The sequence below is a fragment of the Myxocyprinus asiaticus genome, chromosome 34, assembly GCF_019703515.2.
Source record: "Myxocyprinus asiaticus isolate MX2 ecotype Aquarium Trade chromosome 34, UBuf_Myxa_2, whole genome shotgun sequence".
Taxonomy (NCBI): Eukaryota; Metazoa; Chordata; class Actinopteri; order Cypriniformes; family Catostomidae; genus Myxocyprinus; species Myxocyprinus asiaticus.
This window is the reverse complement of record NC_059377.1, coordinates 16,805,261-16,829,398: the sequence shown is the minus strand read 5'-3', so window position 1 is coordinate 16,829,398 and position 24,138 is coordinate 16,805,261. Positions and strand designations below refer to the sequence as shown.

Here is a 24,138-nt window from a genome sequence, read left to right as displayed (position 1 = left end):
TTCCTCAATTATAACCTTCTCTATCATTCAAATGACCCTTTAATCTATGCTGAGGTCATTCTATTTCCATTTTTCCCACCTTTACAGGGTTATTATTTGGTTATGCATATTGTGGAAGCAAAGAACGTGATGAGATAGTGGGATAGGGAGAAAGAGACATCCAAACAAAAGCAATATGGATTCATACTCTGTTGTGGCTCTATGATAAATGGTGTGCAGGAAAGGTCAATGTAAATGTCAGCAGAGCTACAGTACATGCTAACCTCCCTTCTACACACACATCCATGCACACATGCAACATACACACACTTCTTTGACCAGCACCCCCACACACTTGTTTGACCAGCACCCCCACTCTATGTGCACCAAATCAAATAAATCAGGCAGAGGGGGGACAATACTGTTCTGAGGTGCTCTGCACAGCCCATCCACCCCCCACGCCTTCCCTCATCCTACCCTCATCTCAAAGCAAATAAATCACACAGAGGTGCAGCCCAATCCTGCAAACACCCTCTCTCTCCTTTTCTCTCACATTTCCACAAGGAAGGGTGGTGGACCATTTCTCCAGTTACTTGAATAGCTTGATTGCAAAATATCTTGCATTATGACACAGTTCTCTGGAATGTTTGATTCAGATTGGTCGAACATGGCATTCTGTGGTCAAATATTTTTCAAATATTTATAATGACCGCTGAACTGTATAATTGACCGTTGTCCCTGGCAACCAATTTCCAACATAGCTGCACTACATCTTTTCTTTTTGACTAGCTAAGATAGTTTACTGCTAAAATCTGCAGGTAGTATGTTTTCTAGATGTATTTTTCAATCTTAGATATAGACCTGTTCAGGTTGTAATCCAAAACCTGGAAGTCTAATTCGCCCTGGATTCCCTCTATGGGTTTTTATAATGGGGTTTTTGAAATTATGAATAAAATAAGGTCTGTGGTAAACATTACTTGATGAAACGTGGACGTTTTGTTCTACAACATCAATTGCACACAGTCATATCTCAAATGTGAATTTTGAGGTATGACTGTGTGCAACTGATTTTGTAGAACAAATCGTCCACCAAAAACCCCATTATAAAAACCCATGGAATATCCCGATGGAACCCATGGCGAATTAGACTTCCAGGTTGGCCTACAATTTGAACATCACGGCTGAACAGCTCTATTTGCTAACATTGTTACATTGTCTGTTCCATAGACGATGAATGTCTCAACATCTTAACATATTCCCATTTGTAACAAATAAACATTCCCTTTAGATTTTAGAACAGTATGTACAGGTAGGCTGTAGCGTTTTGAACAAAACATTGTTATACTGTATATAAGGTGTAGTTAAAGTGAGCTGATCATTGTCACTAAATAAATCCCTACTGGGGTCTTGTATCACACTGAAGGATGCCAGAATTGACCAATCAGAATCAAGTATTCCAAAGAGCTGTAAAATATTTAATAACTGTATATTATATATGAAAAATCAGAAGTTTTTCTTCAACATTACTTTCAACATTACCAAATCAAGATCCATCTTTCGATTACTAAAGTCATTGTTTGTTGTAGCTCCTGAAAGTATGTAACAAACTACTTGACAGTTTCACATCTCACTTGCTTCATAACATCAGACATATCAGAAGTTGTGGTGAAGGAGTGTGTGTTAAAGGGATAGTTCACCTAAAAATGAAAATTCTCTCATAATTTACTCACTTTCATGCCATCCCAGATGTGTATGACTTACTTTCTTCTACTGAACACAAACAAAGATTTTTAGAAGAATATCTCAGCTCTGTAGGTCCATAAAATGCAAGTGAATGGTGACCAGTACTTTGAAGCTCCAAAAAGCACATAAAGGCAGCATAAAAGTAATCCATAAGACTCCAGTGGTTAAATCCATATCTTCTGAAGCGATCCAATTCATTGTCCTTAACGGGATCGCGCCTGCTCTCCGTTCCATCCGTAACTCTCACTGAAACTTTTTCTGAGCAGCTTTCCGAGTCTATCAAGCACCTTATGTCTGACATCTCCTCTGGATGGCCATTTGATACTAAATATTGACCCTAAATGTAAAAGTTAATTTCTGACATTGGGTCTCTACTGAAATAAAGTGATTTAATTGTGACAAAACTTATTAAGCCATTATTTTCTATAAGATAAAATAGTCATTTTACTGGTATATTTGTTTAGTTAAATTGAAGTCATCTTTGTTTGCTTTTTTCTTTTCTTTGAAACTGAATGTAGTCAGATGATGTTTCTTTAATGTTGTAATATTTGGATTAGTTTACTGATTCAGGGTCCCCATAGTCATGGACAACCTGGAAATATTAGGGAGTTTTAAAATTGTGATTTTAAGGCCTGGAAAAGTAATGAAAAATCAAAGGCTTTTTATAGTGAAATATGGAATATGGAATACTTTTCTAGCTGTGTTCAGCTCTGAAATATTTAATTGGTTTATTGTACTCTTGTACTATTATTGTATTCCAAGTAGCCTGTATGTACAGAACAAGTATTTAATGTGTTTTCTTTCACATTAATTTTGGTGGAATAAACTTAAGTAGTCTTAAGTAGTTTGCCTTTCTTTTTCTTGCTTATACGACACATTAGGGGAAGTATTTAAAAAAAATACTATAAATGCATTTAAAAAAAAAGCAGAATTGAATTGTTAATCGAATCGAATTTCATTGTGAATCGAATCAAACTGAATCGTTTTGAGTTTGCAAAAATCGTTTTTGAATCTGATCGAAAACCCGTGAATCATGAATCAAATCTATTCTCTTTCAACCCAAAAATTCACACCCATAGCAAGATGTACAGTGAAAAAAGAGTTTGGAGCATTTTGGTCTGTTCTCACCCAAAACCGATTGGATCGCTTCAAAAGACATGGATTAAACCACTGGAGTCTAATAGACTTTTATGCTGCCTTTATGTGCTTTTTGGAGCTTCAAAGTTTAAGTTACATTCACTTGCATTGTATGGACCAACAGAGCTGAGATATTCTTCTTAAAATCTTTGTTTGTGTTCTGCACAAAAAAAAAAAAAAAAGTAATCCACAACTGGGATGGTGTGAGGGTGAGTAAATTATTTTTGGGTGAACTAACCCTGTGGGCGAGGTCTGTGTTGGGGTTGCAAGATCTTGACCGCAGCTTTTAATAAACCCATTTGCTGCTATTGCCCTTATAAATATAGTATTCCCATGTCATTTGTCCAGTGTTTTCATCATCCACTGCATTAAAGCAATTATTGCCCTGCAGTAACCTGTCTGATAGGCTGATGTCAAAGCAAGGCTGGTGATTGGGCGTGGTACTGAGACCACTTTGGGCACGTCAATGTGATCTCATAACATTCATTTTTTTTACGTTTGGAAAGACGTACTATATTAATATATTGACAGCATCACGTACAAATATTTGATATTGTACATTTCAATGTATATCCAAGCATACTGTACAATAAAGTGTATGTACACTTTAGGTACAAATACCTTTGAATACTAATGAAATCACACTGGATATGTGTGTAAAATGATGATGAAGGAATATTCACAGGTTCTGTGTGGGCAGCCCTGATGCTCTGCATTGTGATTAATTCCTTCAAAGGCGGCACACTTGTACCTTCACCGCAGAGCTGAAGGAAAGCAGGGCAGGAGTTAGTCTCATACTGTGCTCTAATCCCTTTATCTGCACAGCGATGCCTTTCACCAGAGCACCAGTGTCAGACAGCAAAGTTATCGGCATCTCTATCAATCTAAGATGTATAGTGTCTCATTGAGAGGCATGTTCAGCCTGTTAATCTAATATGCTTTGTCTCACTAAGACAACCCTCTCTCTCTCTCTCTCTCTGTCTGCCTCTCTTTCTTGCTCTCTTTGTTTCTCAATTCAGGCAATCCAAGATGTATCTGAGTTTCTTTCTTCATCAAAACAGAATTTAAGATTTTTAGGATTTCATTTCAGGCCTCCTCCTCTAAACAGTGCAAGTGAATGTACTCCATTTTTTTGATGGTCCAAAATTATATACTTTTTAACTACAAACTTCCGTACATCTCTGTGACGTGCGCTCATGAGAGGGATGACGTAAGCTCGTTGGTAAGGTCACACGTCACGTGGAGGAGGAGTCAGGAAGCGCGTCAGGAAGCATTTTTTACATTGTTTTTTTTATTTTTTTTATTATTATTTAGAAAAAACTGTGTGTATATATATTGTTTTAAAATTGTTTTGGACTGTTTTGGTTTGTGAACGGCTCAAGTTTCTCTTGTAAACAATGATGCACTTCCTGACTCCTCCACGTGACGTGTGACCTTACCAACGAGTTTACATCATCCCTCTCATGAGCGCACGTCACAGAGATGTACGGAAGTGAACATTTGTAGTTAAAAAGTATATAAGTATTGTTTTGTTTCTCTAAATAATCAATCGTTTGCGTTCAGATGAACTTTATTTGTCGACTGGAGTCATGTGGATTATTTTGATGCATTTTGGACCGTCAAATAATGGAGTACATTCACTTGCATTGTTTAGAGGAGGAGGCCTGAAATGAAATCATAAAAGTCTTAAATTCTGTTTTGATGAAGAAAGAAACTCAGATACATCTTGGATGGCCTGAGGGTGAGTAAATTATCAGCAAATTTTCATTTTTGGGTGAACTATTCCTTTAAAAAAAATTATTTTAGATTAGTGTGGCATGACGAAAAAACGTACATTTATATTGCAAAAAAGCGAAAAATATGTAAAAAAAATAAATAAAGCAAAATAACAATTGTGCAAATGGATTAAACAGATAGTATTAAAATAAAACAACAATAATAAAAATAATGCTGAGTAAGATTAGACAGCCTATGTCACAAAAGAATAAATTGTAAAGGTCAAATTAATAAACAAATTAATAAAAATGATAGAGTAAGGATGAAAAATATATATATTTATTTATTTTCAATTATTGTAAAAAAATATATACACCTATCAGCCACAACATTAAAACCACCTGCCTAATATTGTGTAGGTCCCCCTCATGCTGCCAAAACAGTGCAAACCCGCATCTCAGAATAGCATTATGAGATGATATTCTTCTCACCACAATTGTACAGAGCAGTTTTCTGAGTTACCGTAGACTTTGTCAGTTCAATCCAGTCTGGCCATTCTCTGTTGACCTCTCTCATCAACAAGGCATTTCCGTCCACAGAACTGCTGCTCACTGGATGTTTTTTGTTTTTGGCACCATTCGGAGTAAATTCTAGAGACTGTTGTGTGTGAAATTCCCAGGAGATCAGCAGTTACAGAAATACTCAAACCAGCCTGTCTGGCACCAACAAGCATGCCACGCTCCAAATCACTGAGATCACATTTTTTTCCCCATTCTGATGGTTGATGTGACACTAACTGAAGCTCCTGACCCATATCTGCATGATTTTATGCACTGCACTGCTGCCACATGATTGGCTGATAAGATAATCGCATGGATGATTGTTGGTGCCAGACAGGCACAAAAAAATTAATAAATTAATAAAAAAATGATAAATAGTAACAATAGCTATTGTTACTATTGTTACTACAAATATTGCTACTACTATTGTTAAAATTATAATAAAGTAAACAAAAATTTTGTTTTGATAATGTTGGTGAAACATACAGTACCAAGTTACCACAGTTTTATTGCAGTTACAACTCAGGTGTTTTGGTAGAAACTGTGGTTAACATTGTACCTATTTATAAGGGATGTTTGCTTAAAATCTCTCATAGTTTTGCTGAAGCAAGTGTGGGGAAATACACTTGACTAGCACCTAACTGTCTCCCTCCAATGCCCCATTCAACATACACATGCACTTCCAGTATTGTGGGAGCCATTTTGCATGGTGCTAGTATTGTTTGGCTGCCTGCTGTCAACATTGTTCAGTTGTCCAGTGATGGTCTAGATGTTTTAAAGGATGAGATAAGGTCAAAAATATACTGGGACGCTCCCTGAAACTGTGGCAACTTGTCACTATTCATCTATCACCACTGAATGTGCTTAGCATTTTAAAACAATGCGGCTGCTTTGCCAAATCTCTGCAGCACACACTGATAATTTTCTTGTTCTGCTTGATCAGCACCTGAGCATTTGTTATCTTCAGCACAATGGCAGGCAAATCTGATCTCTGTTTGTTTGCTTTGAGTATGCTTAGCTTTCATTTAATCTCTAATTTAAAATGCTGTCATTAGTTACTCACCCTCATGTCATTCCAAACCCAAATTATAATTTTTTTCTTCTATGGAGCACAAAAGGAGATGTTAGGCCGAATGTTAGCCTTAGTCACTATTCACTTTCATTGCATTTTTATTTTCTCTATATAATGAAAGTGAATTGTGTCATTCTGCTTGACATCTACTTTTGTGTTCCACAGAAGAAAGTCATAGGGGTGTGAAACAACATGCGGACAGTGTTGGGTGTAATGCATTACTAAGTAATCAATTACTGTAATTAAATGACTTTTTCATTGAAAAAAAGTAAAAGGATTACTCTTAATTTTTCAGTCATTTAATAAGTTACTTCTGATGTAATTGAGTTACTGTATAGACTAAAGAACAGTCCTATATAAAACAATAGTGAATTTAAATGTATGTTTTCTAATTTAAATTCTTTGGCCAGTTCTTGAATAATTTATTTGATTTTATATGATTTATTTGAAACAATTAAAAGAACAATTTCATGTCTATCCTTGTATTTTTCATCTGGTCGAGGTTGATGAGGGTTTTAGAAAGTAATTAGTAAAGTAATCTAATTACACTATAGAAAATGTAATTAGTAGTTAGTAATTAATTTCTTTTTTAGAGTAATTTACTGTAAGGGGGTTCAGTGGAAAGGAGGAGGCGAGAACTGGCTTAATAATATAAATAATAATTTAATAAACAATCCAAACAAAACACACAACAAAAAACACACAGCACAGCTGCCTGCAATTCTCTCTCTCTCGAACTGTTGTCCCCGGCCGCCTTTAACCCTCGCGCGCCCCATCAGGCTGATTGGGGACCGGGTGTGTCTCATTCCAGCCCGGCCCCGCCCTCCTCGGCTCTACACTTACCCAACACTGCATGCGGGTGAGTATATAATGACAGAACTTAAATTTTTGGGTGAACGACTCCTTTAAACTGCAAATGCACAACTTCTTTTTTATCTCCATTGTAGACTAAAGTGAGTGTATTTGCGTGTGAGAGAGAGCATTAAAGCAAGTGAATGAGATTTACACTGGCTGTTTTGGACTGACAGCCAAGTGAGCAAAGGCCTCACTCATTTGCCCCCCAAAAAGGGGGATACTGGGAAGAGAGGCTGAATTAGAAAAGACAAAGAAGGGAAAAAAAGGAGTCTGTAGGGATCTGCCAAAGACACAAAATCCCAATACAGGGTTCACTTTCACACGCACCCCCTTCCCACCCCCACAAATTCCATGAAATTGCATCATTTACTACACTTGTAAATCACATTTTTGTTTGTGTTGTATTTTTAGTACTTCAATCTCAAAACAGCATTTTTTACAGGTTTAATTTTGTGTGGTTGTGGGTGTTTATTGCTTACATTTTCCCCAGATCTTCTAGTAGAACATTAACGCTGAGCCTGCACTGTTTGTTACAAAATAAATGTCATGCCTTGGGTAAACTGTTACAAAATGTAGCATTAAATCAATTTAAATAGTTCCATGGTAGAAAAACAACATTTAATCTAGTTTGTGTTGGTATGAAGGTTTACAAGCTATGTGTGAATGTGTGGCTTTGTCCAGAATAGCATACTACCTACCATACTATGTTACTATTTCTGCAGTAAATAGTATGTCAAAAGAGTGCAACTGTTTGGTTCTGTAAGTAAAAATCCCATTCTTATTTTTTCGTATGTAAATTGATTATTAACAATAACTTATAAACCTTTAAAGACAGACCTACCGTGAGCTCCGAGGTTGTTCCAGTCTGCAACTTTAAGAAATTTAAGAAATTGGAGGGCCTGGGTAGCTCAGTGGTAAAGATACTGGCCACCACCCCTGGAGTTCGCTAGTTCGCTAGTTCAAATCCCAGGGCCTGCTGAGTGACTCCAGCCAGGTCTCCTAAGCAACCAACTTGGTCTGGTTGCGAGGGAGCGTAGAGTCACATGGGGTAACCTGCTCGTGATCGCTATAATATGGCTCATTCTCAGTGGATGGCGTGAAGCCTCCACATGCGCTATGTCTTCATGGCAATGCGCTAAACACGCCACGTGTTATAACGTCAGAGGATGACGTGTTATAAACACGTCATCCTCTGCCACCTGGACTGAGGCAAATCACTATGCAACCACAAGGACTTAAAAACACATTGGGAATTGGGCATTCCAAATTGGGGGAAAAAAAAAAATAATTTTAAGAAATTGTGTTAATAGTGAAGATTACACTACCCATGATCCTGAAGAGAAAAGATCCACCAATAAGAGAATCGCAGCAAAAGAGCCCAGTATAGCGACCGCCCACTCCGATGTCGCACTGCAAATGTTGTTACCGAGTCCATCTACACTATCAAACTACTTATATATTTGTATATATGTGAATATTTTGCAATATACATTCACTTAGCACTTTATTAGGAACACTATGGTCTAATAAAGTGCCCAACGTGGTCTTCTGCTGTTGTAGCCCATCCACCTCAAGGTTCGACGTATTTTGCATTCTTAGATGCTATTCTGCTCACTACAGTTGTACAGAGTGATTATCTGAGTTACCGTAGCCTTTCTGTCAGCTTGAACCAGTCTGGTCATTCTCCGTTGATCTTTTTTATCAACAAGGTGTTTCCGTCCGCAGAACTGCCGCTCACTGGATGTTTTTCGCTTTTGTCACCATTCTGAGTAAACTCGAGAGACTGTTGTTTGTGAAAATCCGAGGAGATCAGCAGTTACAGAAATATCAAACCAGCTGTCTGGCACCAACAATCATGCCACGGTCGAAATCACTGAGATCACATTTTTTCCCCATTCTGATGGTTGATGTGAACATTAATTGAAGCTCCTGACCCATATCTGCATGATTGTATGCATTGCACTGCTGCCACACGATTGGCTGATTAAATAATCGCATAAATAAGTAGGTGTACAGGTGTTCCAAATAAATTGAGTATACATTAAATATATTGATTCTAAACTTATAGTCAATAGCTTTAAATCAATAATTTTATATTTTTACATTGTTTTTAATGCGTTACAACATTTGCAATGCTTTATAGGATTGTAGTTCATTCCTGCATTAAAGACGCTAAGTACACAGTCTTGTACCTTTGTCTTTTTGTTTTCAATTTTTTTTTGAAAATGGCTGAAAAAGTAAGCAGGCACTGTAGTAATATTAGCAACAACTTTCTTGACTCATTATTTGATCGGACTGCCCAAAGTTATGATTATTTTTACACAAAATAGGATTATAAATAAAAAGAAACACTACCATAGCTTGCAAAACACTATGAAAAATGTATTAGCGACGTTTCAGTCACACAACCTTCATCAGCCACAATTGGATTAAAATGCAAAATAAATTACTAGTCTGCATTGTAATCCAATTATGTATACCAATGTATTAATTACCGAAATGATAACTGCACACCACTTACTAAATTAAAGGAAAAGTCCACCCAAAAATCTCAGTTCACCGTATTTTACTCATGTGACATGAAATGAGGATTTTTGGGTGAACTATTCCTTTAAGCATGCAATGTGTATGGTCATGTGACAATAGTATAGAATACTACTTGAAATGTTTATTGTTGCATTATGTGTTCTGTTTCACATACTATTTTTAAAGATAGTTGGCAGGTTACAGTATATACATTCAGTAAGCAGTTAGCTAGTATTCCATTCCATAGCATGGGTCTATGTATAATTGCATGTTAGTGTGTGGTTATTGAGTGTAGACTTTGAGGGAGGTCGAAGCAGGCCAGTGGTACGTGCAGTAGGAAATGACAGTGTCTCCAGAGACAGGCAGTAATGGGACAGCCCTCTAGAGTATAATCACTCTGTCTGTGGGAACAGCTGTAACTACACACTCCAACACACTGCACTGACACTAGGGTGTTTCCTTCATAACTGATGGACTTTTCTGTCTCATTTCAGAGAAATACACTACATGGCTACCCCTTTCTTATTTTTCTTAATATTTCTCAATTTTTAGTAGAATGGGATGTACCTTTTTTGTTCCAGCATCAAAATGCCATTGAACACCCTTGATGGGATGAATCGATACGCCAGGCCCAACACCAGTCCTGACCTCACTGATGCATTTGTGTCTGAATTGGAGCAAATCCCAGCAGCTATGTTCAACATTTAGTGGAAAGCTGTTAGGGAGGACCAACTTACTATTAATGCCAATGGTTTTGCAAATAAATGTTAAACAAGCACATATGAATGTATTATTCGGGTGTCCACATACCTATATCCATGTAGTCTATCTCAAAGCAAACTTTGTCTTTATCTGTGATAGTGGAAGTGCTCAGCTGACCTTCGCACAGATTGGCTCAGTTATTAGTAGGGACATTAGTATATGCCACTGCAAGGTCCCTTTCTATGCAAACCAACAGGGGATCAATTTCCATGCAAGCTGATTAACCCATTGGATGAGTGCTGTTGCCATAGAGACACAAAGTCGGTTGATCAAATGTGGCTGTTTTAATTGGAGGGGCCCTCTGGCTTGTGCTCGGCTTGGAGCGTGCTGATTGGTTAGTTGGTTGCTGCAAGGCACAAATGACGTCCACTGACCCAGGGAAATTGTTTCTTGTTCATCTGCCCTCAAGACTGCTCATAATGAAACTGTACACTGTTCATTAGCTGTCTGTTATGGCATTATCTTGTCTTGAGGGGCATCCTCTTCTCATAGGAACATGTGAATACTGTGGATCATATTTATCCTTGTCCAGGACAAACCGGGCTGTCCTCTTCCCTCATCCTATCTGTTTTCTCCCAGACATATGGCCTTGTAACCAGACAAGATGGCCTGCAGCCTTGCCTCATTCTCTCTATGATTTGGCCTCAGTCTGGTGGCGAGCAGGGGGTTGGGGTGAAATCTGCATGCAGATTTAAATGTCATATTGGTTCAGTTGTGGTGAGCTACATTTATCTAGGGTCAGAATTGCTGTTGCGTTAAAATAGAAGAGTCAGGATTTGAGAGTTGGAAGCTAGCCCTAAATCACTTTTTAAAGACCCCATGAAATTGCTTGACGAACACAGTTTTCTTTTGTGTTTAAGTATTTCCCGTTGAAACAGGAGGTTTGGGCAGAACATTTCAAAGGGCTTGTCATTTTTTTTTAAAAACAAAATGAAATAGCTGACTCACAGCCATGAGGTGGTATAGAGTGCAACAGTGCCTGCCCAATTTTTCAGTTATCTTGGTTCCCGAAGTATGATTTCATTTTGAGGGATTTCATACAAATTTTTCATAAAACAGTTTGTCATGAAAAAAGTCATGAACCAAACCAGCTGCGAGATGCATCATAACATGACGAACTTTGATTTGAAGAAAGACGTATTTGAAATTAAGACAATTAGATGAAGGTACAAGACTGTGTACTTAATGTCGTTAATATTTTTAGCTTGGATTGGCCGAGAAAAATAATTTTCTAAATATTAATAACTAGTCTTGACCAACACAAAATAGCTATCGTTTTAAAGCTTAGAAGCTGTACTTAACAATGCATGTAGGCATTATGACCAAAACTGAACAAGTGCTTTTTAATTTACAGACAAATCAGAAATGTTCTGTTTTGATAATTTATTAATAATTTTGCACTGTAAATATTACTGAAATCTGTAAAAACATCAAACTGATCAAATAGCAATGTGTCATATATCGTTGGAAAGCTCTCAAAGAGCTCAAATTCTCAAAGAGAATACAACCAGCCTATCTGTTTTACTCACAGACAAAACGAGTAGTGAGTAATAGCTAATTATATGTTTTTAACATACAGGTTACATGTAAACAAGTGTTGCTTATAAGCTGCGTTTTCACTTATAATTTCAAGAAAAATAAACAGAACATAAAATATCACATACCATATTTAGAGGAGGGGATTCTCGTTAAAATGAGCCCAAACACAAAATAATTGGATGCATAGATCATTAGATAATTCACACAAAGCACAATGTAAACAAAGCACATAATGTGTTATCTGGCTAAAAGCACATTAGCTTTCCTGGATCAGATGACTTCATCGGAAATGATGTATGTTGCACAGCGTCATGGAAGGCTAAACCAATCGTATTAGGATTCAGATCGCTGCAACCACAGGTGGAAGCCATTCAGATATGGGCAGAGAGGATCATTCACTCTAATTACATATGGCCACCAGGAGATGGCGTCAAGTTCATGACACAGACTTAATGATGCCTCAAATGACACAGAACTGAATGAGCTAAACTACTAAAAGATGGACTAAAAGTTGCAAAAGCCCAATTGGTGTCTGTATTACAATTTGTATTGTAATGTTCAGTTTCTCTAGGGTCAGACTGGCTGTTGCTTTGAAATAAATGAGTTGCCAGGGTTTGAGTATTGGAAACTTGTCCTGAATCCATTCTTAAAGGTCTTCTGGCCTGAAGTACACTGAGCTTTCTGTCACAGGGAGTTCTAAGGTATGGACAGATGACATGCACCCATGTGGCCAGCATAAAGCCAGAGAGCGACATATGTCAAATGTGTCATTCTTTTCCAAAATGGCCAGAGAGAAGCTGTGAAACTGTTGGCTTATTAAAAGGTAATGGCCTTCTGATTGATACTTGTAGCTGAATTATACTAGTTGGATACTAATGCAAATGGGTTGTTGATAAATAACGTCCATGAACTTTTTTTAATTCCACATTTTAGGTTAAAACTGTATTAGGGGAAAAGCGTATATTTTAGGTGCTGTAACTGGTCACCATTTCTTTGTTTGTAATAATTTTGAATCACCATTTAACCTTTTGTGAAACTGTTCCTGTTTACTTAAAGCTTAAGTCTGCCACTGCTTGACATTTCTTGTCAACTACAAAAATATTTTGACATTTTAGGCTTCATAGTATCTTGCCCAGAATATCAACTTTTTCCACAAGGAGTTGCAATATACTGCAGTATTACATTGTTCTTTTTTTTAGGGCAAGCTCCTACCTCCATTACAGATGAGTTATTATCACAGCCTCTGTCAGTAGAAAAACTTATGATAACAGAGCATCTGAAAAAAGTCCTTATTGCATTACTGCTGCTCCTATGCAATTATATATTCAAGAGATGCCTCTGGCGTTCACATGAGAATCTTTTATTGGATTGGTTTCTTAGGAGAAATCCAGCTGTGCTTATCCACAAAATACTCACAGCCTCTCTGTGACCCCTGGAGAGGAAAGTATTTGCTGTATGGTTGTATAAAGTAACTTCAAGCCAAATATCTATTAGACTTTTTTTAATTCCGACCCATTGCAGCCTGACACTGCACCTTTTATAGATACAGTGATACAAATGTAGACGCATATATGAAGTAGGGGTGGGAATCAGCAAGGACCTGGCGATACAAAATATCGTTATCTAGGTCCGATATGATAATATTGAGATTCAAAACTGTTATATATTGTTTTTCACTTGTTTCTCATTCATCTTAATTGGACTTTGCTTAACAAGGGCTGAACTTCCAGCTTCAGTGTAGAGCCATAGAATTTGTGTTGAACATGGCCATGTTAGTGTCAGCAACAAATAATAATAAATGAGGATTCATCGACCTAATCCCGCTGTAAGTTTAATGGTGTTCAATGTATTTATTTAAGTAAAACATTGTGATACTTACAAATATTTATGTTTTTCCCCGTCATCTTATATGAATTTTCTCTGTCTGAATAATAAAGGTAAAGGGTCCAGATGGACTTAGTTCTTGCACTTGGTCTGTTGATGGTTCAATGTGACTGGCAAAGAAGTGATCAATGGCTTTCTCAAAGTTTGTTGCCAAGGGCCACAGTTGCTCGTCTTGAACTGCAACCTTTCCAAACACATTCCCCCATCAAATGGCTTTTCCAGTCCCTTATTTTATATGGCATGAAACACACAATCCTAACATTCCTTGTGAAGGAATTGTTTCCTTTTTTACCTCTTCAGTCGTACAGTTTGTTGGGAATGGGCCTCACATTTCATAAACTGTAGCCATTTTTTAATGGTGCCTGCTAAGGCAAGCATCACTATTACTATTAGTTATACTTACGGTTAGAAACCCTTAACCATAAGTATTAAACTTCTGCGCATAACTGGTCCCATTTTTGTGCTACAGAAATAAATGATACCTCAAATCATGTGACTTGTTGAAGAAAGATATGCTCTTACTTTTCTAAGTGATTAGACTTACGATTTCCACCTGGCGGGCGATAAAACGCGAAAAATTTCCATAGACTTATATTGAAGGAGGGACCTGAGACATATCGAGAGTCCAGAATATAATAGAAACTTGTGGGTGGGCTATTTTGACTTGAACCAGTAAGCAACCATTCAAAACACACCAGCAACTACCTAGCAACCAATGAAATGCACTAAGATCACCTTAGCATCCGCATAGCAATACGTTTGCAACCACCCACAACCCCAACACCCCTAGTATTGTGGTGGTGAAATGTAAAAATCTAGTTTTCCTCTCGTGTCCACCAATCTTCATCTGTGTTAATCTTCTACTCCCTGATGTGCCATGCAGTACATTCATTAGAGTGAATCATCACACAAACTTCAGATCATTGGTTGCTATAGTTACTTTGGAGCAATTTTGTGAGAATCTAGATGATGGTGCATGTTCCTCTGCTCTCCGTCTTGAACAAACACACAAACAGATTTGGTAGAGCAGCTGAACGTCACACGCTAGTGCTTAAATGCATTTCAGCAGATGTTTGAGATGCACTTATGCTGAGAGACTCTGACACGGGAAAGAGTAGAAAAGCCAATGATCCATACGCTTCATCAGAATGTCAATGCACAATTTATTATGCTACTGAACATTTCTCCTGCTTGCTGAGGGCTGCTGATAGATTCAATATAAGCTATATTCCAAAACCCAGTGAGCTGCCTCCATAGGAAGTATTTAAACTATCATAGGTGTGGTCTTGATGCAAAGGCTGTTCCAAAACATAATTATGCTGCTTCCCAAAATACCTCGTTTTGGCCATATTCTAAGGCAGCATCGCGGACAAGTCCATTGCAACGAGCTCTAACGAGAAATATACATCCAAGGTTGATGACGAGTAATGTTGATTATAAGCGAGATACATTTTATAAATATTATTTCAATACTGAATTTTGAAATATCATTCAATATGGAAAAGTATTGATAAAAACAGTTTAATTTAATTCAATTACACTGAAAAAAAGGGAAAGCAGCTCTAATGAAAATATTAAAGCAGTACACTTGAAATCAACTTAATACATTTATGTTTGAGATAAGAAGATAATTGAAGTGGATAAAATCCAAGTGATATTCAACACAGTCATCAAAAAGTGATGTGATCACATTGCTATGAAATGTTCAGATGCATTCAGACTTCTAACGGATGGTGTTCACTCAACGAGATTTTCACTGCTTTCTCAGTTAACTTACTTAAATTGAGCTAATGCAACACAATTCTTAAGCATTTGGTCACAACCTTGTTTAATTGTGTACAATTAATCGATGTTCACTTGATCCAGTTGTGTTGGGACTATGTGAATAATATTTGTTGCATCAGTATATTGCTGAAACCAGGCAGGGGATTTCCAGTTCCCAGCATGCTTTTTGGGTTTGTTCACACTTGGCAAGTTTGGTTCGATTAAAATGAACTCTGGTGCGATTGCTCTGTTAGTGCGTTTCATTTGAACAAATGTGAAAGCTGCCATCTGAACCTTGGTGCGCACCAAACAAGCGGACCGAGACCGCCTGAATAGTGGGTCTCGGTCCGCTTCCAAACAAACTCTGGTGCGGTTTGACTGATATATGAATGCAACATGGACCAAAGATGTCTAAACGGACCAAAAACAGGTAAGTACAAGAAAGTAATTTGCCTAATACTGATCTCAAGCATACCTGGTTCTTCTCATCATAGGAGCTATGTTGCCCATTACAGTTCGGTACAGGCATTGGCCATCAGCCGTCCTTGCAGTATATCTTCGTTTGTGTGTGCAGTGGAGGAATTCCTGGTGCTGTTTTGACTCCTTTACACATTTTATTAGCTCTTTGTTTGTTCTCAGCTGGTAAAAATACCACCATATATACATATTTAAATATAACGAGTGCATTTCGCCCAGCAGCCAGCATTGTTTTGGATGTTCGGCAAGTTCCGTCAAAACATATACACTATATTGCCAAAAGTATTCGCTCACCTGCCTTTAGACGCATATGAACTTAAGTTACATCCCATTCTTAATCCATAGGGTTTAATATGATGTCGGCCCACCCTTTGCAGCTATAACAGCTTCAACTATTATGGGAAGGCTTTCCACAAGGTTTAGGAGTGTGTTTATGGGAATTTTTGACCATTCTTCCAGAAGCGCATTTGTGAGGTCAGACACTGATGTTGGACGAGAAGGCCTGGCTCGCAGTCTTCGCTCAAATTTATCCCAAAGGTGCTCTATCGGGTTGAGGTCAGGACTCTGTGCAGGCCAGTCAAGTTCTTCCACACCAAACTCGCTCATCCATGTCTTTATGGACCTTGCTTTGTGCACTGGTGCGCAGTCATGTTGGAACAGGAAGGGGCCATCCCCAAACTGTTCCCACAAAGTTGGGAGCATGGAATTGTCCAAAATCTCTTGGTATGCTGAAGCATTCAGAGTTCCTTTCACTGGAACTAAGGGGCCAAGCCCAGCTCCTGAAAAACAACCCCACACCATAATCCCTCCTCCACCAAACTTCACAGTTGGCACAATGCAGTCAGACAAGTACCGTTCTCCTGGCAACCGCCAAACCCAGACTCGTCCATCAGATTGACAGATGGAGAAGCGTGATTCGTCACTCCAGAGAATGCGTCTCCACTGCTCTTGAGTCCAGTGGCGGCGTGCTTTACACCACTGCATCCGACGCTTTGTATTGCACTTGGTGATGTATGGCTTGGATGCAGCTGCTCGGCCATGGAAACCCATTCCATGAAGCTCTCTACGCACTATTCTTGAGCTAATCTGAAGGCAACATGAACTTTGGAGGTCTGTAGCGATTGACTCTGCAGAAAGTTGGTGACCTCTGCGCACTATGCGCCTCAGCATCCGCTGACCCCGCTCTGTCATTTTACATGGCCTGAGTTGCTGTCATTCCCAATCGCTTCCACTTTGTTATAATACCACTGACAGTTGACTGTGGAATATTTAGTAGCGAGGAAATTTCACGACTGGACTTGTTGCACAGGTGGCATCCTATCACAGTACCACGCTGGAATTCACTGAGCTCCTGAGAGCAGCCCATTCTTTCACAAATGTTTGTAGAAGCAGTCTGCATGCCTAGGTGCTTCATTTTATACACCTGTGGCCATGGAAGTGATTGGAACACCTGAATTCAATTATTTGGATGGGTGAGCGAATACTTTTGGCAATATAGTGTATGTCATAAAAGGTGTCCAATCAGGTTGTGAATTTTTCCTGATGCCTTTGGTTTTGTATCGTTAGGTTCGGTGTTAAAAATGCCAGTGCAAACGCTAAGTGAACCAGGACTAAATGTATCATTTTCTTTTTTGGTCCGGACCAAGAGGACCAAGAGAACCGAACTACAAGTGTGAACATTACATTACTACTGGAAAATCAGTGTGTATTGCTTTTCTCATGAAGCAAATACTGAGGGATCATTTATCCGTATAATGACTGATTGGGGCTCTTTAAACTATCAACAGCACCATACTTGTCATACAGTACAAAAATATATACAGTATATGTACAGTATAATATGCTTATGTGTTTGTTGTTAGATTGCAACAAATTGCAAGGTTCAATAGTTATTTGAACAGATCAAAGTTAAGTTACGTTAACTCAATTCATTTAGGTTTTTGCTTACCAAAGTAGACAGAGCCTACATTTTAATTTTATATGAAATAAACTCAGTTTCTTTGTGTGGAACCAATGTCCACAATTTAATTAAATTAAATCAACAGCTTTTTTTCTAGTGTATTTTACCCAAAAGCGTTGCCATCTATATTTATGCTTATTAGAGTATTGCTTCATTCAGTACTCTTTAATCACCTGTATTTAAACCATTGCAAGATGAGTCTTCCATGCGCTTCGCTTATGGAGTGCTGTTTGTAAGACACACCCAACAAGTTGCTGAATATGTAGAACTTACCAAGTCAGTCACTTACGAGGATCTATTTCGGTTAGAATGCTGCCATAGATGGCAGTTGCCTATATAGGCTGTAGGCAGCAAATTAGCTTACTACAGTAGGTTTTGGAACAGAGCTATAGCTTTTGCATAATATGTTGCTTTATGTAACCGAATATGATTTAAGATCAGTCATTATGAGTTTGACTATACACGTATGTGATAATCAGGATCACACTTGTCAGCATGTTCCGCACATTGTGTTGTCTAGTACTGTGTTTGAGACCTGTCTTCCTGAATGTAATGGCTTGCTCTTTCTGTCTCTCTCTTTCTCTCTCTCTCTCTCTCCATTTCCCTGCAGGCAACAATCACCGGAGTCAAACAAGTGTTCAGGTAGGACTCGTTTTATAATTTTTGGTACAGAGAATTGGGCAAGACCTTCTTTCTCAAATGTTGTGTTAGGACTTACTTTTCAGTTGCACCTAGTTTTAAAAACATACTTCAATAGTTTAACAGGTTTGGCTAGGCCCCCTTAATTCCAATAAAGACAAATCTTAATCGTAATGCTACTTTTGGCCATATAATGTAAGGTATGGTTTCTTACATGGTTTCTTTTATGCAAAATAGAGGCATACAGAAAACTCAGAGAAGTCTTTTTGTAAGACAGGCCTGTACTCACTTTTGGAGAGCTGTTTAACAGAAAGTTTTTAAGAATTAGTTCTTGAAACCGTTAATATGTAAATGCCTACGCTCAAGTTACATTTGCATAGGATTTCAAGTTGCACAGCAGGCTTTTTCATCATTCACAGACCTACACTATTTACAGTATTATAGTATGCATTTTAATAGAGTATAGGCTAAGCATATTTGCATTAAAAACAAGACAAAAGACTGAATAAATCCAATATTTGTCCAGATTTGTTCAGAAGGAATGCCAGGTTACTCTACTACTTTTCTTTCTTATCTGAGAGAGTGAGTGAGTGAGTGAGTGAGTGAGTGAATGAGGAGGAAAGACTCACCCCTCAGAGAGGGAGCTAAGCTCTCCATCTCCTCTTCCTCCTCTCACACAAAAGATCAGACTGGCTGCCTGGGCCTCAGTCTCCGCTGGGATGCCAGTGGATCCGATTGTTATCTGTCTATTCAGCTTATTGAGGTGGGGCCCTGCATCACACATCATCCTGGACCAGGGCTCTGTTGAATCTGGCTTGCTGTCAAATGAAACTATCCTACATGTTTGGGTTCCTGAGTGAAAAATCCCAAGAGCCATTTGTTCAGATGAAGGTTGAGTTAACTGCAGTATTGTAGGAGAGCAGCGTATTGGCTTTTGGAATGTCTGGGTTCATCTGCCCCCTTGTGGCTTTTGATTTGCAATGCACATGCACTGTAAAAGGCGGTAACCTGCAATTGTTTCCTTAATTTCTACCTGATCTAACCCTTGAGATTAGTTTTGTTGGTGTAACCTAATGTATTCAGGTTGAATCAGTGATGGTAAATAACATTTTGACTTTAATAAAACCAGTTAATTTAGATGTTATCACATAAAGCACCTTTTTTTCAGTTTGGGGACAAAGATTTCTACCACAGTGAGGGAGGGATGATTGCAAGTTTGTTCCATGACATCTGAGATTTTGATCTAGATTGGATTATCGGTCCAGTTGATATTAAAAGTTGGGTCTTGTGACATCATTTTCACTTTACATCCATACACAGTAGGAACAATCTGGCTATGTTTGTAATAGCATACTAATATACTTTTCTTACTATTTCTGCACACCTGACTATGTACACTGTGCATATTATGCACATTTTCTGCATCTACTGCATTTGCCAAAATGTGCAGTAAATAACAGAGCAAACTGCACAGAGTACTTTTTATTTTATTAAATATTTTAACGGACTGTCAATTTTTGACTAATGAATTTCCATGATTTTTCAAGTCATTCGTGATTGCTGGATTAATTAAAAAAATTATTTTAAAGACAGTGTACTCACAAAGAGCAATTTCTCACCAATGAAATATTTTAGAGCCAAGCATAACTAGAAAAATATTTATTCTTTATAGAAATTTCCATGACTTCTACAGCAATCATTTGTGATTGCTGTAGAAGGAAAATATTTCCTTAAAGAGCAATTTCTAGCTGATTAAATATTTTAGACTAGAGAATAGTTTATAACTAGAAAGATGTACAGGTGCATCTCAGTAAATTAGAATGTTGTGGAAAAGTTCATTTATTTCAGTAATTCAACTCAAATTGTGAAACTCATGTATTAAATAAATTCAATGCACACAGACTGAAGTAGTTTAAGTCTTTGGTTCTTTTAATTGTGATGATTTTGGCTCACATTTAACAAAAACCCACCAATTCACTATCTCAAAAAATTAGAATATGGTGACATGCCAATCAGCTAATCAACTCAAAACACCTGCAAAGGTTTCCTGAGCCTTCAAAATGGTCTCTCAGTTTGGTTCACTAGGCTACACAATCATGGGGAAGACTGCTGATCTGACAGTTGTCCAGATGACAATCATTGACACCCTTCACAAGGAGGGTAAGCCACAAACATTCATTGCCAAAGAAGCTGGCTGTTCACAGAGTGCTGTATCCAAGCATGTTAACAGAAAGTTGAGTGAAAGGAAAAAGTGTGGAAGAAAAAGATGCACAACCAACCAAGAGAACCACAGCCTTATGTGGATTGTCAAGCAAAATCGATTCAAGAATTTGGGTGAACTTCACAAGGAATGGACTGAGGCTGGGGTCAAGGCATCAAGAGCCACCACACACAGACGTGTCAAGGAATTTGGCTACAGTTGTCATATTCCTCTTGTTAAGCCACTCCTGAACCACAGACAACGTCAGAGGCGTCTTACCTGGGCTAAGGAGAAGAAGAACTGGACTGTTGCCCAGTGGTCCAAAGTCCTCTTTTCAGATGAGAACAAGTTTTGTATTTCATTTGGAAACCAAGGTCCTAGAGTCTGGAGGAAGGGTGGAGAAGCTCATAGCCCAAGTTGCTTGAAGTCCAGTGTTAAGTTTCCAGAGTCTGTGATTTCGGGTGCAATGTCATCTGCTGGTGTTGGTCCATTGTGTTTTTTGAAAACCAAAGTCACTGCACCCGTTTACCAAGAAATTTTGGAGCACTTCATGCTTCCTTCTGCTGACCAGCTTTTTAAAGATGCTTATTTCATTTTCCAGCAGGATTTGGCACTTGCCCACACTGCCAAAAGCACCAAAAGTTGGTAAAATGACCATGGTGTTGGTGTGCTTGACTGGCCAGCAAACTCACCAGACCTGAACCCCATAGAGAATCTATGGGGTATTGTCAAGAGGAAAATGAGAAACAAGAGACCAAAAAATGCAGATGAGCTGAAGGCCACTGTCAAAGAAACCTGGGCTTCCATACCACCTCAGCAGTGCCACAAACTGATCACCTCCATGCCACGCCAAATTGAGGCAGTAATTAAAGCAAAAGGAGCCCCTACCAAGTATTGAGTACATATACAGTAAATGAACATACTTTCCAGAAGGCCAACAATTCACTAAAAATGTTTTTTTTATTGGTCTTATGATGTATTCTAATTTTTTGAGATAGTGAATTGGTGGGTTTTTGTTAAATGTGAGCCAAAATCATCACAATTAAAAGAACCAAAGACTTAAACTACTTCAGTCTGTGTGCATTGAATATATTTAATACACGAGTTTCACAATTTGAGTTGAATTACTGAAATAAATGAACTTTTCCATGACATTCTAATTTATTGAGATGCACCTGTATATTCACTAGGGATGTCCTAATAAGTACAGACACTTCCTTTTTAGTACCCTCCAATATCTATTTTTGTTGCAGTTTTCAAATACTGTATAAAATTCAAGATTCAATACTGTATAAAATTTCATAGAAAAAAATCTTTATAAAAATAATCACTACATGATTTTTTTCCCCTCAAATTATATATTTAACAGTTTAATAAAATTTGATCATCAATGGGTGTCTAAATGAATTCAATAAATATTTAATCAAATGAAACCAGTAATTTTCAACATAACATTGCACTATTTTTATCATATGAAGTGCTTATATACAGATCCTCAATATACAACATTGAAGTTATTTTTGTCAAATAAAGTGCTGCACAACAGAGAATCACAGATGTGATGTGTGGATTTTCTCCCATTTTCTCCCTAATTTGGCATGCCCAATTCCCAATGCGCTCTAGGACCTCGTGGTGGCGTAGTGACTCCCCTCAATCTGGGTGGCATCTTATCACGTGGCTTGTTGAGCGCGTTACCGCGGAGACCTAGCACGTGTGGAGGCCCACGCTATTCTCCGTGGCATCCATGCACAACTCTCCACGTGCCCCACCGAGAGTGAGAACCACATTATAGCGACCATGAGGAGGTTAACCCAGCGTGACTCTACCTACCCTAGCAACCGGGCCAGTTGGTTGCTTAGGAAGCCTGACTGGAGTCACTCAGCACGCCCTGGATTCGAACTTGCGACTCCAGGTGTGGTAGTCAGCGTCTTTACTTGCTGAGCTACCCAGGCCCCCCTGATATTTCTTTAATATATTACAATTATTATTTAATTATTATTTTTACAGTGAATATTATACAGTAGTGAAATATTTCTGTTGTGTTTTTGTTCATTTAAATGGAGCTTTTATTTTGGCGGAGCTTTTATTTTAACACAGTATCAAGTGAAGCCGGTTGGTGACAACAGCTTCACACCTCCAGAAGAGCACTTTGCTACTTGATCCAGTGTGATTTAAAACCACAAAAGACTACGATATAATTGACTAAATATGTAGTCTGCATGTGCACATGCATACTATATATTTATATCATTAAATTGCAGCCTTTGCTGTTTAATAATCACACTAGGACACATCGGTGATTTAATTTGTGCACTGAATGTTTACGGAATGACATTCGTACATCAGATGGTATCGGTTTTTGGTATCAGAGCCTTTTTTTTATTCATGAGCACAGTATCGGACCCGATTCCAATACCAGTGTCAGTGTCGGGACATCCCTAATATTAACTATAAAAATTCCCATGAATTTCCCATTCCTGTTAATGTTTTTTTTTTTTATACGTTTCCAGGCCTGAAACATTCCATTTAAAATTCCCTGCTATATCCAGGTTTTTCATGACTGTGAGAACCCTGTAAGACATTTTTACGCTTTCCAAGATGATTACCGAATGCCACTAACTTGCATCACAATGAACTGTCTTTTTACTTTTATTGAACTGTCAAACATAAAACCATTTTTTTTTCTTCTTAACCCTCCCACATTCTTTCTCTTTGGCTTTATCCATTTTTGTGTCCAGCCTATGCAGTGAGGAGTGTTTGGTCCATGAAGGTCACTCATCATTGTGATGTATAATGGCTCCTGCGCTGAGTGCTATGTTGGGGTCAGGGGCTGTGGGGTCAGAGGTCGCGGGCACAGCAGTGCTGGCTAAAGGGGAGCTGGCACTTGTTGGCACACTCACGGGACTCTCTGCTTTCCTGCTGCTCTCTATTCTGCTGCTGCTGTGTGCAGGTTGCCAGGGGTGAGTAACATTACACATTAAAACATTGGCATTCATTGATAACTCTGGTATTTGTATTGCACAAACATGGTTTTTAAATAAAAATTTCAAGATACTGTTCTAAACCTTACATTTTAGTCATATGATGCCAATATCTAAATAGCTGGTAGAATACCAGTACATATAAAAAATGCAATTTAATGGTTGCAAATATGCAGGCCCACACAGAATCTGTGCCCCAGAATACCGTTCTACAAATCCCTCGCTCTCTCTTCTGCTGAACATAAACAAAGATTTTTAGAAGAATATCTCAGCTCTGTAGGTCCATACAGTGTAAATTGGGTCCTAAACATTGAAGCTCTAAAAGCATATAAAGGTAGCATAAA

At 38.2% G+C, this 24,138-nt stretch overlaps 1 protein-coding gene and 1 long non-coding RNA gene across 3 annotated transcripts in view; both read left to right on the top strand.

The window, feature by feature from the left end:
- LOC127425193 (uncharacterized) overlaps positions 1-24,138 on the top strand; it is a 230,117-nt gene that overhangs the window by 35,885 nt on the left and 170,094 nt on the right. The window lies entirely within an intron of this gene.
- The window catches only part of pag1 (phosphoprotein membrane anchor with glycosphingolipid microdomains 1), a 95,106-nt gene that overhangs the window by 49,647 nt on the left and 21,321 nt on the right, over positions 1-24,138 (top strand). For both annotated transcript variants that reach the window (XM_051670867.1, XM_051670868.1), the window contains exons 2-3: positions 18,585-18,616; positions 23,552-23,773. In XM_051670867.1, the coding sequence (XP_051526827.1) occupies positions 23,607-23,773 (167 nt within the window). In that variant the 5' untranslated portion in view covers positions 18,585-18,616; positions 23,552-23,606. The remainder of the gene's footprint in view (positions 1-18,584; positions 18,617-23,551; positions 23,774-24,138) is intronic.